We start from the raw sequence: 12,410 nt of genomic DNA on the forward strand, positions 1-12,410 counted from the left end.
TTCTACCCGGTACACTGTTGTCTTCCATAAGAGGAATAGTTTCCTCCATGTCGGTTTTGGAGAGGAGAGCAGCAAACTGCTGAAGGAGAGCTTCATCTTTTATCGAAGCCGTGGCTAAGGTAGGTGACAACGAGGAGGTAGATACAAGAGCACTTTGATGGGAGAAGGGGGAGTGAGAAAACTTAGTGGAGCTTTGAATCAAATGCTGGGAGGCTTTAACATAGGAGGGGGGTGGGGAAGCTGGTCGGAGCCAGGGGAATAAGGTAAGCCTTTTAAGAATGATCAATCTTGGCTAACTTAAATTCGAGCCTAGCTTGATTCGAACTTAAATCGAGCCTCAGGTGGCTTGATGATTTTGCGAACCCTGAATCAAGGAACCAAAATATTACTCGGATTCGGGTCCTACACCATAGAAGAAGTGAATCCTTTACTCGCCAAATGAGCAAGCTCTCGATGAGATCCGAACCCGTTGTGTCAACCAAAGCAGATCAGAGGACAAACCTATAATCCGTTTTAAATTTCTACCTTCAGGAGATGGAAACGGAAGCGGCCAGAAGCGAAGCTTGAAGGAGATGGCGGAGGAGGAGAAGAAGAGGGAGTCGGAGCGAGACGAGCTCGCAGAGTCGTTGGCCGATCTCTTCACTAACGTCTCCACCATGGTCAAAGGCGAGCTCGAGGTCGGCTTTCCTTATTCGAATCTCTCGTCCTTAAATATAACTTAATACAATTTTGTTCCATTTTGATTTCTATCCATGAAATTATACATAGAAGTCTGAAAATTTTGTGCCAAGGTCGGTTTTTCCTGGTCTTTTAAATGGTTTTTGAGACGACCCAGATGTTGATTTTTTTTATCGTTCTCATTGCGATATTGCGAAATTTTAAAGAGATCGGGCCAAAACTGAAGATATAAATAGATTTGGTGTCTAAATTATTGTTTGAATACGGTGATTAATAATGAGAGAAATAGTTGAATGGCATTAGTTGGCTGTCCTGAGTATTACTTCCATTTCTTGAAGGTTTGGTATGTTAATTAGCATGGATACTTAATTTATTATTGTGGTTGATCGTTTGGAAGTGATCCAAATTTCTGATAGAGAGAAATAGTCATTCCAACAGAATATCTGAAATTTGAAAACAGATGTTTGACCTCTAGTAATTAGCAAGTTGGAACTAATGAGCTTTTCTTCTCTTTTAATTTGAAAGGAAAGTTAAATAGTTCGCTGGACCATTAAATTGTCTTGGATTCTTGGGTCAGAATGGGGTTTATACTCATCAGCACTATGCTTACATACCACTGGAGACTTCTTCCATCTACTTGAGGTCTTCTGGGTCGGAATGGAGCCTTGTGAGGTTCCTAACTTCCTATGATCAAAATCTAAGCAACACATTGTAAATATGATGTCAACCCTCCAAATATTGGTTAGCTTCAAGGCCAAAAGGAAAACTGGGGAAAGAGATGGACTTTTATGAAGCCTATAGACTAGCTGGTGGTTTAGTTATTTCTGTTATTGCCTACCATCTACAATTGTGTGACTTGAGATCGTCCGTTGGAAGTTTTTCAAGACACGCAAATGATCTAGATGGACAAATGTCATATATATCATGGTCTTTGAGGTACAAACAAGGCAAATGGAAAAATCAAAGGAATTACTTTAAATACTTTCAAATTCAGTTTCTATTTGTTTTAAAATGTATAAATCTTCGGTATTAGGAAAATACTTCAATTTATATAATGGCAATAATTAAACTTGTAAATTCATGACATTCTCCACTATAGCTTGATTTTGCATTGTTGAGAAATTCACTATCAGCTTCTACTAGATGCCAAGTGGACAGCAGCTTGTAAGAACTTCCAACTCGTACAAATCTTATTTTCTTTGGGAATGTGATCATGGTAAAGGTTACAGCTGAAATTTTGGAGAGATAAAATATCTGATTTGACTAGGTTTAAAAGATATGAAAAGGCAAAGTCAAAGTTAAATTCGATTTGAACTAGGAAAGCTTAATCCTATTTGGACTAGAAAATTGGTAATGAATCGTATTGTGAAATTAAAGCCGAGTAAAAGTAGGAAAAGTAAAAGCACGATAAACATACAACTATGATTTTTTTAATGTGGAAAATCTCTTGGTCCAGCAAGAGGAAAAAATCACGGAACCACTTAAACCAGATCAATCTATTTCATACCGTTTGTAGATGCTAGCAGTAATTACAACCCCTTAGAGAATCTATCGTTCAAGTATTTAAGCTCCGTCTATTGCCCGCAGTATGTCGTAGTTATCTACTCTATAAATAGATTGCCATAGATTGTCTCCGAGTTTACTTTGGTATGAATCACTCCTCAATCTTTGTGCCAGTGTTGGTGATGATGTTGGTTCAGCCCCTTCAACGCTCTTTAATCAATCTCTAATATAGAACAAGCACTTGGACATATGATGGTAGCCCTCCGCACAATTAATGTAACATTTGCTCCATGAGGGTACTTAGAAACCTCTAAGTATAGAACTTGGTCTCCCTTGATTTCTTTCAAGTTACGTGTCTTCCTCTAGTCTTTGGTTCTCTTTAATATGCATTAGGGGAATGTCAATGGTTCGTACTAGGAGAGTTGGAATAGGAAAATCTAAGTCTGAAAGTGATTCAAAATTTCTATATTTAGTTCTATGGTGGGGGTGCGCACTTGACTTACTACGTGCATACCTGACCTTGTTTCCTTAAGAGAATTGTCTTTTGTGCCGGGGTGTTGTGCTCGGTGCGCACCCAATCCTATAGTGCTAAAGATCACTCTTTTGACTTGTGTTACCATTCATTCTTCCATTTTCTTTGCACATATACTCTTCCACAATTTATATGTCTTGATCTTATATTAATTCTAAATTGTACAATATATTTCAAAGTGTTGTGTCATCGAACTTGCTATTATATAAATTTACACTTATAATCTCCCCCTAGCTATTTTGTGGCAGAACACTTTCTAATTCAATGAAAACCAATTGTGAACCAAGTTCTAATTTTTTTTTTCAATAAAGCTCCAAGTCAAAGTTTCATGTTCAGGTGACCACGTCATGTCAAAATTTGCAATAAGTTCAAAAATCAAGTGTAAATATTAAGCAACAATCATATCCAAAGTTGATCAAAGATCCAAGTCAAGTTATGATATTCATTATATTCATATTATCTGTGTCAATGTCAAGTATTCATGAGATCAATGTGCTTTGAGAAAATCATTGAAGCAAAATAACAAAAATTGTTTCTATACCTCAAGCAAACTTTCTCTCCTTTTGTTGCAAATTGACAAGGGCAATAAAAGGTAAATATGAAACACCAAGTTGAAGAGAGAAATCTCTCAAAAGAATGCAATTGCGAGCAGCGAATGACGACGTGAGTGGGTCGGGTCGGCGGCAACCTCAGGCACGACGAGTAATAGCGAGCAGCGAATGACGACGACGACGAAGAGTCTTCAGTGAAACAACTGCTAGGAGGGGTGCTATGCGGCACCCCTCGTGCCACGTGCCGATACGCCAACACGATAAGTGCTGACCGGATCCGCAACTTAAGTTTTTATTCAAAGTCGACCCGATGACTTGACCCACTCGGGTTGTCTTCCTCCTTAAGCCAACAAGGGCTAGAACATCTGCATCGTGATCGGCGACCTCAGGCATGATGACTGATGGCAAGATCGGCTGCGCACGACGATGATGAATGGTAAACGACAACGATGAGTGGCAAACGACGACGACAACGAAAAGTCTTTTAGTGAAACGTTGCTAAGGGAGTGTCATGCGGCACCCCTTGTGCCACGTGTTGGTATGCCGCCATCACAGCCATCATTGGTATAATGATCAAAATAGATACGTATGCAATATGACTCAAAAATAATTTTTCATCTCAAACTGCCACAAATTTAAGTTGTTTTGATATTTTCTATGTCTTCGATTTTCTAGAATTCAGAAATTCAGATTTCAAATACAAGCAAGTTCAGTTTTCAGATTTCAGATTTTTAGAAATTCAGCAATCAGCAAATTCAGAAATTCCTGCAACTTGCAGATTCAGATTTGAAAATAGATTTCAGCATTTTCAGAAGTTTTAGATTTTAGCATATTAATTTCCAGCAATTTCCAGCAACTAAACAATTCCAGCTTTCAGATGTCAAAATTTAGATTTTCAGAAATTCAGAAATCAAATTCAGCCATTAAATTTCAGGTTTCAGCATTGAAATTTTCAGATTTGACAAATCTCAGATTTTGAAGATTTCAACATAACATGACTAGATTCAAAAGGTCATCAAATGGAATTTTATGACCAGATTCCTATTGAAAAGAATTTGAACAATCCAATGAAAACAAGTGTCATAGAAATTGAACAATAAAAGTCATGCAATCAAAACTCATGGATAATGTAAAATCCAAACTTGAAGTGAGGGAATCTGTAAGATAGGTTGATAAAACTATTAATGTCAAATGTAGAAAATTTGACATACAAATCCACCATGAAATTTGACAACGTTATGAGATGTGTTGACAACGTTATTAGATGTGTTAACCAAAAAAAAAAATCAAAAGTTATATTAGTAAAATTTAATGGTGGTATGGTATGTCAATGAAAATCCATCAAGGTCAAGAGAGGATATGATAATGAAATCCAGCCAAAACATCAAAATCTGTCAAAAACCATGTTATCTGACAAAAAGAACCAAAACATAAAAGCACCAAAACCAACCCTAGACCACTAAGTTCATCAACAACATAAAATCAAATCCAAGGGCCAATGTGTAAAAACAATGAAATTCGCCCAAAAGTATAAGACAAAAAATCCATCCAAATCACAAGTGACGTTCAATATGGCCAAAAAAGACTATGATGATAAAATCCGGGTAGGGATAAATGATTTTAAAAAGACATCCCGTAGCCAAAGTAATCAAAGAGTGGATAACTCAAAGATATTAAATAGGTACAGTGAGATCATTTTTCCTCATCCAAATGACTCACTTTTCCATGAAAATCAGTTACATGAGATTTTCCAAAAACACCTTTTCTTTTTCTAGTATCTATATTTTGAAACACATGAGAAGTACCGTCTTACATATCATCCAAAGCATCAAATTTTTTTGTATAGAATAATTGAAGTGCTTAGGTTTATCAAGCATGTTATGATTGAAGGTCTTATCACATTGATTAAAACTTTTAGATTTGATATGAACCTTGATACCACACCTATGATATGTAGGAATATGTGATTTTCTAATTAAGTTCTTCCTGCTTGAATTATGCTTCACATCGTACTTCTTCATATAAACATGCTTAGCAAAAAAATTCTCATAATTTACACTTGTAATATGCTTAAGCAAAGTAAAATTATTTTTCAAACAAGAAGAATGTGCAAAGTAACATTACCTTGCTTTTTTTATGAAGGATGTGCATATGTAAAAGACTTACTGTTATACCCTAGCCTTCCTTCAATTTCGCCTTTTTTTTAGCTCTAGGTATTTGTTTTCTGTCAAAGAAAAGAAAGTAGATGAGTCACTTTGATATCTCATTCCTTTCTCCTTTTTTCCCTCCTTTTGATTGATTTTTAATGAAACTGCAGAGTATTTTTGAAGAAATTGGTTAGCCATTAATAAATCAAATTCTAATTCCTTTATTCTCTTGTCTAGGCTATTTTTGTTTTTTATTTCATATGTTCAAACACATGAACCTTCAAAAAGTTAATTTTATTAAGAATGGAAACATTTTCGAAAGCTAAATCTTGAGAGAAATATATAGAATTCTTCAAATCCTATTGAAGTGTTTTTTTCTGCTTCATTAATCCACTTGAACGTTTTCAAATTCTTTATTTTGCCATTGAGTTTCAAATTTGTCTTCTTCAATTTATAGGAGTCTCTAAACAAGTTATTGTATGTGGCTTAAATATTAATTAGTCAAAGTTATCCTTGCTTTCAACCTCTTTATATAAGATATCTTACAAGAATCATTATTAAATAATAAATAAACTAGAGTTACATACTTCTCTTGGTTAGAATATTCATCATTTCTAGAGTTTACATTTGGTGTAAATTATGGTGAGTTGAGTTAGCTATATATTTCAAATAATCCATATATAATGTTTCAAAATATTAGGCAAACAAATACACAATAAATCAAATCAAGCAAATAAATTCTCCTCTACGATGATCATACTATTTTTAATCACAAGTTAATATGATTAATCCAAGGTTAACCTACTCTAATATCACTTGAAATTTTAGAGAGATAGGATTCCTAGTTTGATTAAGTTTAAAAGATTTGGAAAGTCAAATCCGTCAAATCCGACTTGAACCAAGAAAGCCAAATCCTACTTGGATTAGAAAATCAATTATGAATCGCACTTTGAAAAACTGAAACCAAGTAGGAAAGAGAAAGCCAAGTAAATGTAGGAAAAGTAAACTACGACAAACACACAACTATGATTTTTTAACATAGAGAACGTCTCAAAATAGATTAAATTTTTTCACATTGTTAGGAGAAACAAGAAGTATTTACAACCTTCTAAACAGTCCATTGTCTAAGTGTTTATGCTTAATCCACTGGCTGTAGTATATCACAGTTGGCTACTCTATAAATAGATTGTCTCTGTGTTTGATTCGCAATATATATCTGTGGATCACTCCTCAATCTTCATGTCGATGTTGGTATCAGTTCAGCTCTTCTCATGCTCCTTGATCAATCTATGATGTATAACAAGCACTTAGGCATATGAAAGTAGACCTTATAATTGATATAAAATATGCTTAATAATGGGACCTAGAACTCTCTTAGTATAGAACTTGATCTTCCTCGAGTTCCTTCAAGTTATGTGCCTTCCTCTAGCCTTTGGTTCCTTTTTATATGTATTAGGAACATTTATGGTTCACACTAGGAGAGTTAGAATAGGAAAATCTAATTCTGAAAGTGATTCAATTTTTTTTCATATTCTCTTCTCAGTGGTGGCGCACACCTGACTTATTGGATGCACACCCAGCCTTATTTCCTTAAGAGATTCTATTGTCCTTTTATGCCGGGGTGCACACTGTGCTGTGTGCACACCTAGTCTGTAGTGCTGAAAATTATTCTTTTGACTTGCGTTAGCATTCATTCATCAATTCTCTTTGCGGTATACTCATCAACAAGTAATGCTTCTTGATCTTGATTAATCCTAGATTGTACAACATATTTCAACACTGAAACTTATCCAATTCCAGATAAAGACTATGTTCGAACTTTAAAATGGGAGTGAAACTCATCTTATCCCCTAGAATAAGAAAGTACCTTCCCTCAGAGGTGGCAATTTCTGTAGGGATGATGTGTTCTATCTATGGCATTTGTTTGAAGCCACATAATGTTTACTAATAGAACTTCCAATTCCAAGGTAATTTTACTGTTCTGGACAATGATCAATCTCAGGGACTATACAGTCTATACTGGATGTTCATAATTATTTTCTTTGATAGCTTTATACGACAAGTCATTAGTAAGTTCTAATTTCAATTCTTATTAGTTGGATTGTGCTGTTTAGAGCGTAAACATGCTAATCACTTGAAAGTTACTGTACCTCTAGGACTAGCTAGTAACTGCTTGTCTGTTCTCAGCTTCTTGACTTATAGTACCGACAAAAACAGTTGGAGTTCAACCAGCAATAGAATACTAAATCCAACTCTTTGAAATTCTTACATGTAAAAAGAGGCGGTGTTCTGGTGTCCCATGTAAGGTTGGTAAGTGATGTGCCTTTTCAAAAGCTGCAGATATTTTGAAAGGTCATTGATTTGCTAAAAACCTTTTTATCTGAAATTCAGTCATGTACTTACATATGCAGTTACATATCCATTGGTCTTACCATGTAGAACCAAGGTTGCAAAACTCGGTATTAGGATTGCGATCGGTCATTCGGAAAAACGATATGTATCAGTCGTATCGGTCATATCGGTTGTATTGGGCGCCCGTATTTCAGTCGCCCGTGTTGAATCGGACTAATTTTAATCATATAAATTCTAAATATTATTTAAAAGTACGAAAAAGAATCTAAAAATTTAGAAAAATAATAAAAAAATAATTATTCACATATAAAGTCTAAAAATTAAAAATTACATTAAATTATTCAAAATTTTGGTGAATAATGAGTTAGCTCTCTTTTTTTGTTTCCTTCCCTCTCTTTTCCTCCCTTTCTCTATTACTGGTAAGGCAAATTTATTTTTTTTCTAATTTTCTTTCATTTCTTCTCTCTACCTTCTCTCTCTCTTATTACCACAAGGCAATTTTTTTTTATTTCTTCTCTCCCTCCTCTTTCTCTCTCTCTCTCAATCTCTCTCTTACTCCCTCTCTCTTACTATCGCAAGGTAATTTCTTTTCTCTAATTTTTTTTTTATTTCTTCGCTCCCTTCTCTTTCCTTCTCAATCTCTTCCTCCCTCTCTCTCTCACTCTCCACTCTCTTCTCATCTCTCTCACTCTATTACTACAACAGATTTTTTTTTGCTACAGTAACAGAAATTGAAGGAGAGAAATTGACAGAGAAAGATATTAGAGAACAGAAAGAGAGGAAGACGAGAGAGGGAGACGCTAGAGGGAGAGAGTAGAGAGAAATGAGAGAGATGGGGCACCGGTGAGAGAAAAAATGAAAAAAAAAATTCAAGAGAGAAGAGAGGGACAATCCATATTGGGTCAGCATCAACCGGTCGATCCCGCTCGATACGGATCAAGATCAGCCAATACTTGGCTGAAACCAGTCACTAGACTGGTTTTGTTCATGGATCGGGATCAGCCAAAACTTGGAACTATTTATAGAATGAATTAGTATCGAGATTGCTCAAAACTTAATTGACTTTTTATATCAATATCCTTTTCAGTTAAATCTCAGCATTCTAAAACTTTTACATTATTCCAACTTGAATATATATCTCCGATAATTTTTTCGTTAAGTCAACATTTGTTTCCTAGTTAATTCATATAAATATTATATCTGTAACCTTAAATATCCATAAATAGAAACAGTGATACAGCCGCTTACCTCGTATGCTTGATCATTTGCTTCCTATGGACTATTATGTGCTTGTTATTTTTGGGTTGTTCTCTTTGTAGATATTATTTTACAAATTTCATCATACTCAGGAATTCAAACCTTCACCCATCTTTCCCTTATGATTTTATCTATACATTGTTTTGCATTCAATGCAAATCATCCGAGAGATACATATTTATCACCTAATTATTCATGGTAATATACTTATGCAGAGATGACATTAAATTCAATGAAATGCATTTACCTCACTGACTTCTAGAGAGTACATCAATTACATACCTCACCAAGTTCTTCTTTACTAGGAAGCTGCGTAGAACATACGGACACTAATATGCAATGAGGTTTCCTACTCCTGCATGTCAATTTACATTCTAGGAGTATTCATTTCATAATGTTATCAAACTTTTCTCCTCGGCTTTTCACAATGTTTTTCAGCTCTCTTTAGTACAACATACTAGAAACTTGCACTTTTAATATAAAATATTGCAAATGCATTCTTATATATGTTTGAGAATTATTTAGAGTGAGTCACTTTTGGTACAAATATTGATTCAAGAAAATTTGTGACCATATTCACTATAACGTAGGTAATTTTGCGGATGTGCATATGAAATGAGCAAAATTGTTACAATGAGCGAAGCCCTTATGTAGATTCATCTTTTTATGAAAGAAAAGAAATTAATTTAATTGCCTGTGTTACTTGGTCATGCGACTAAGTAACCACTTCCTTTTATCACAAAATTGGTCTTCAACATGCAGATGCTAGTACTTCTTGGTCTTTCAGGTTGTGTGTTAGCTGACCCATTTTAATTTAGGTACAATAAACTAGCTTAAGAAAATATGGTATTTAGTTCTGAACTAGACTAAAGTGTAATTATTACTTTTGATGTGATATGAAAAAGTGAAAAAGTAATAGTTTTGGAAGAAAATAAAGGAGATATAAAATCAATCGACTAAAATGCTCTTTGACTTTGATTAAAATATTATTTTTTTAATTACTTATTTGTGGTCTTACATGCAACATGTAAGCCTATTCGCATACTTACATGCCCGCAAACAGGCTTACAAGTAGCATGCAAGCGGGCTTATATATTATTTTATTATTATTTTAGAAAAAAATAATATAAGGTTAATATTTTTTAAATAATAATATAAGATTAACATTTTTAAATAATAATATAAGATTAACATTTTTAAATAATAATATAAGATTATTATTTTTTATTTTCTTTGCTTTTTTATAATCCCAAGTGTTAGGTTATATTATTTTTCATTTTTTAATATTATTTTCTTTACTATTTTATTTTTTTAATATTTTTTAAGAAGTTCATATTATAAATTTTTAGTTAAAAAAAAGTAAGTTATTACGGACTTAAAAGTTTACAAGCCTGGAACCACTCTATAATTTATTAGAGACTTAGCCAATTTTAAAAGAAATTGAAGGGAAATGTATTTATTTTGGAGGAAAATTAGAGATAGATTTGAGAAGATTGAAATAGGGGTGTAATCATTAATTTGATGTGACACGAAAAAGTGAAAAATATTTATTTTTTAGGAAATTAAGTATGTGTTATGTAAATAGTACCGAAATATTATTGTTAAATGTATAAAATATAAATGCAAGTTTGCCATTTTAAACCCAAATTAAACCTATCAAATTTTTAATTTTTTTCACCAGTGTGTACGAATTTTTTTTTTTTCGAGGGTTTTTTTTTTTTTTTTTTGTGAGCTATGGTGAAAGAGTAATGAAAGAGGAGCTCTTTCACAAGACATAAAAGTAATAGATTTAAATCATGTTAAGAGTAAAATTAGAATTAATTTGAATTTATATTTTATTTATTGAGGAGTAAACTTAGTTAGGAAAAAAAAGATAAAATTACGTTTGACTAGGGGTAAATTTTACTGAAATATTCAAGATTCATGACTAGGAAATTTTCAGCATGCATTTGGTCAATGTCAAGATAATTACAAGCAAGAGCCCCATATATTTGGGGATTTTAATAGTGAAAGCATAACATATATGCTCTTTTTATTTCTCTTGCAATTATTTTGTGTACATACATTTATTCAGTAGTTTTAACAAGGGTAATCCATCTACAAATGCATGCCACATGCTGTTATTTTTTATTTACGGTATTCGTGAATCCACAAGAATATCTTCTTTTAAATGGAAGCTTTTCTCTTTCAGGGAACAAATAACCAACTCCTGCTTCTTGAGAAGATGAATCGCAGGGTGGCAGAGGAGTACAACGGGTTTGGAGATGTTGCATCTGGATTAAGAGTCTTTGTTGAACAACTGAGTGAGAAAAGTCGCAGCTTTGGTAACTACGTCCAGCAGATCGATGAGATAGACCGGCAAGTTACCGAGTTTGAAGCTGTTGTTTCCATGCTCGATAACCATGTCTCCTTATTAGAAAAGAAAGTACAATCCACATATCATAATTTGCATACTTGATATTTTCTCTATAGGTAATTTTGTTACTTCTTTCTACTCTCTTGGCCTGATACTTTTGTTCGGCTGCATCTTTGTTGAAAGATAGATAGTGGTTGTTACTTGGCTTTATCCTGCTCTTACTCTTGAAGATCGAATATTATGGAGTAAGGAGCCAACTGGATATAAGCTAAGTGCTCCAACTCTTTACTTGGCAGAATCTTAATTATAAACCATTGCCCTTGCATATGTGAGACTCGGTATGATTGACTTTCACTTTCTTTAGTAGATCTATTTCAATCGACTAGTAAAAGATCGTTGCAAACTAAAATTGATTAATATATGGAGATATTGAATCAAAGTTGAACTGAACTCATCTCCTAGTATTAAGTGATATCTCCCCTGATTTTAACGCGTAATAATGGGCCGCATGGCAGGCAAATTAACAGATCTATTATAATTAGGACATATAACATTTTAGGCATAAGAGAGATTTAAAGGGAAAAGTAAAATGTCTGTAAAATTATTACTTTCCTGGATTCATAGAAAGTTCTGTAAGGTGGACTCGTAGCAATGTAGGTAAAGAAAAATTGCCAATTAAGTGGTGAACAACATAGAACCGTTCAGACTTCTAATTTGTAATGTGGATTCATTCCCAAGGTGGCCTAATGTTTATAGTCTATAATAATAATAATTAAATGAAGACATCTTTTGTTAACACTAATTAATATACATTGTCTGTCATTAACACGTTTTGACTGATCAACTATAGAAAGTTGAACTCGGCATTCCCTCTTTTTTTTTGGGAAAGAGAAGAGTTGCAGCTGGGGTATATTTACTGGGTTTGAGTCTAACTGAAGGCGGCGAATTAGACTTGTTTCATAGTTTTATTTTGGATATCTTAAATTAGGCTAAAAATATTAGATGTTTGATTGTGAATTAGGCTAAGAGTATGA

At 33.7% G+C, this 12,410-nt stretch overlaps 1 protein-coding gene across 1 annotated transcript; it reads left to right on the forward strand.

Annotated features, from left to right (window-relative positions):
• The first annotated feature begins 490 nt into the window (after nt 1–490).
• LOC140766553 (biogenesis of lysosome-related organelles complex 1 subunit 2) lies at nt 491–11,687 on the forward strand. Its single transcript, XM_073105957.1, has 2 exons — nt 491–677; nt 11,212–11,687. Exons 1-2 carry the CDS (start codon nt 573–575, stop codon nt 11,476–11,478), a joined length of 372 nt encoding a protein of 123 aa, XP_072962058.1. The 5' UTR covers nt 491–572; the 3' UTR covers nt 11,479–11,687.
• The last annotated feature ends 723 nt before the right edge of the window (nt 11,688–12,410 follow it).

This window comes from Typha angustifolia, chromosome 9 (assembly GCF_048772165.1).
Source record: "Typha angustifolia cultivar Huaian chromosome 9, ASM4877216v1, whole genome shotgun sequence".
Classification (NCBI taxonomy): Eukaryota; Viridiplantae; Streptophyta; class Magnoliopsida; order Poales; family Typhaceae; genus Typha; species Typha angustifolia.

Coding starts and splice junctions, on each gene's coding strand:
- LOC140766553 (XM_073105957.1), top strand. CDS start 573: ATGGCGGAGGAGGAGAAGAAGAGGGAGTCGGAGCGAGACGAGCTCGCA. Junction 678..11,211: donor TGGTCAAAGGCGAGCTCGAG/GTCGGCTTTCCT, acceptor TTTCTCTTTCAG/GGAACAAATAACCAACTCCT.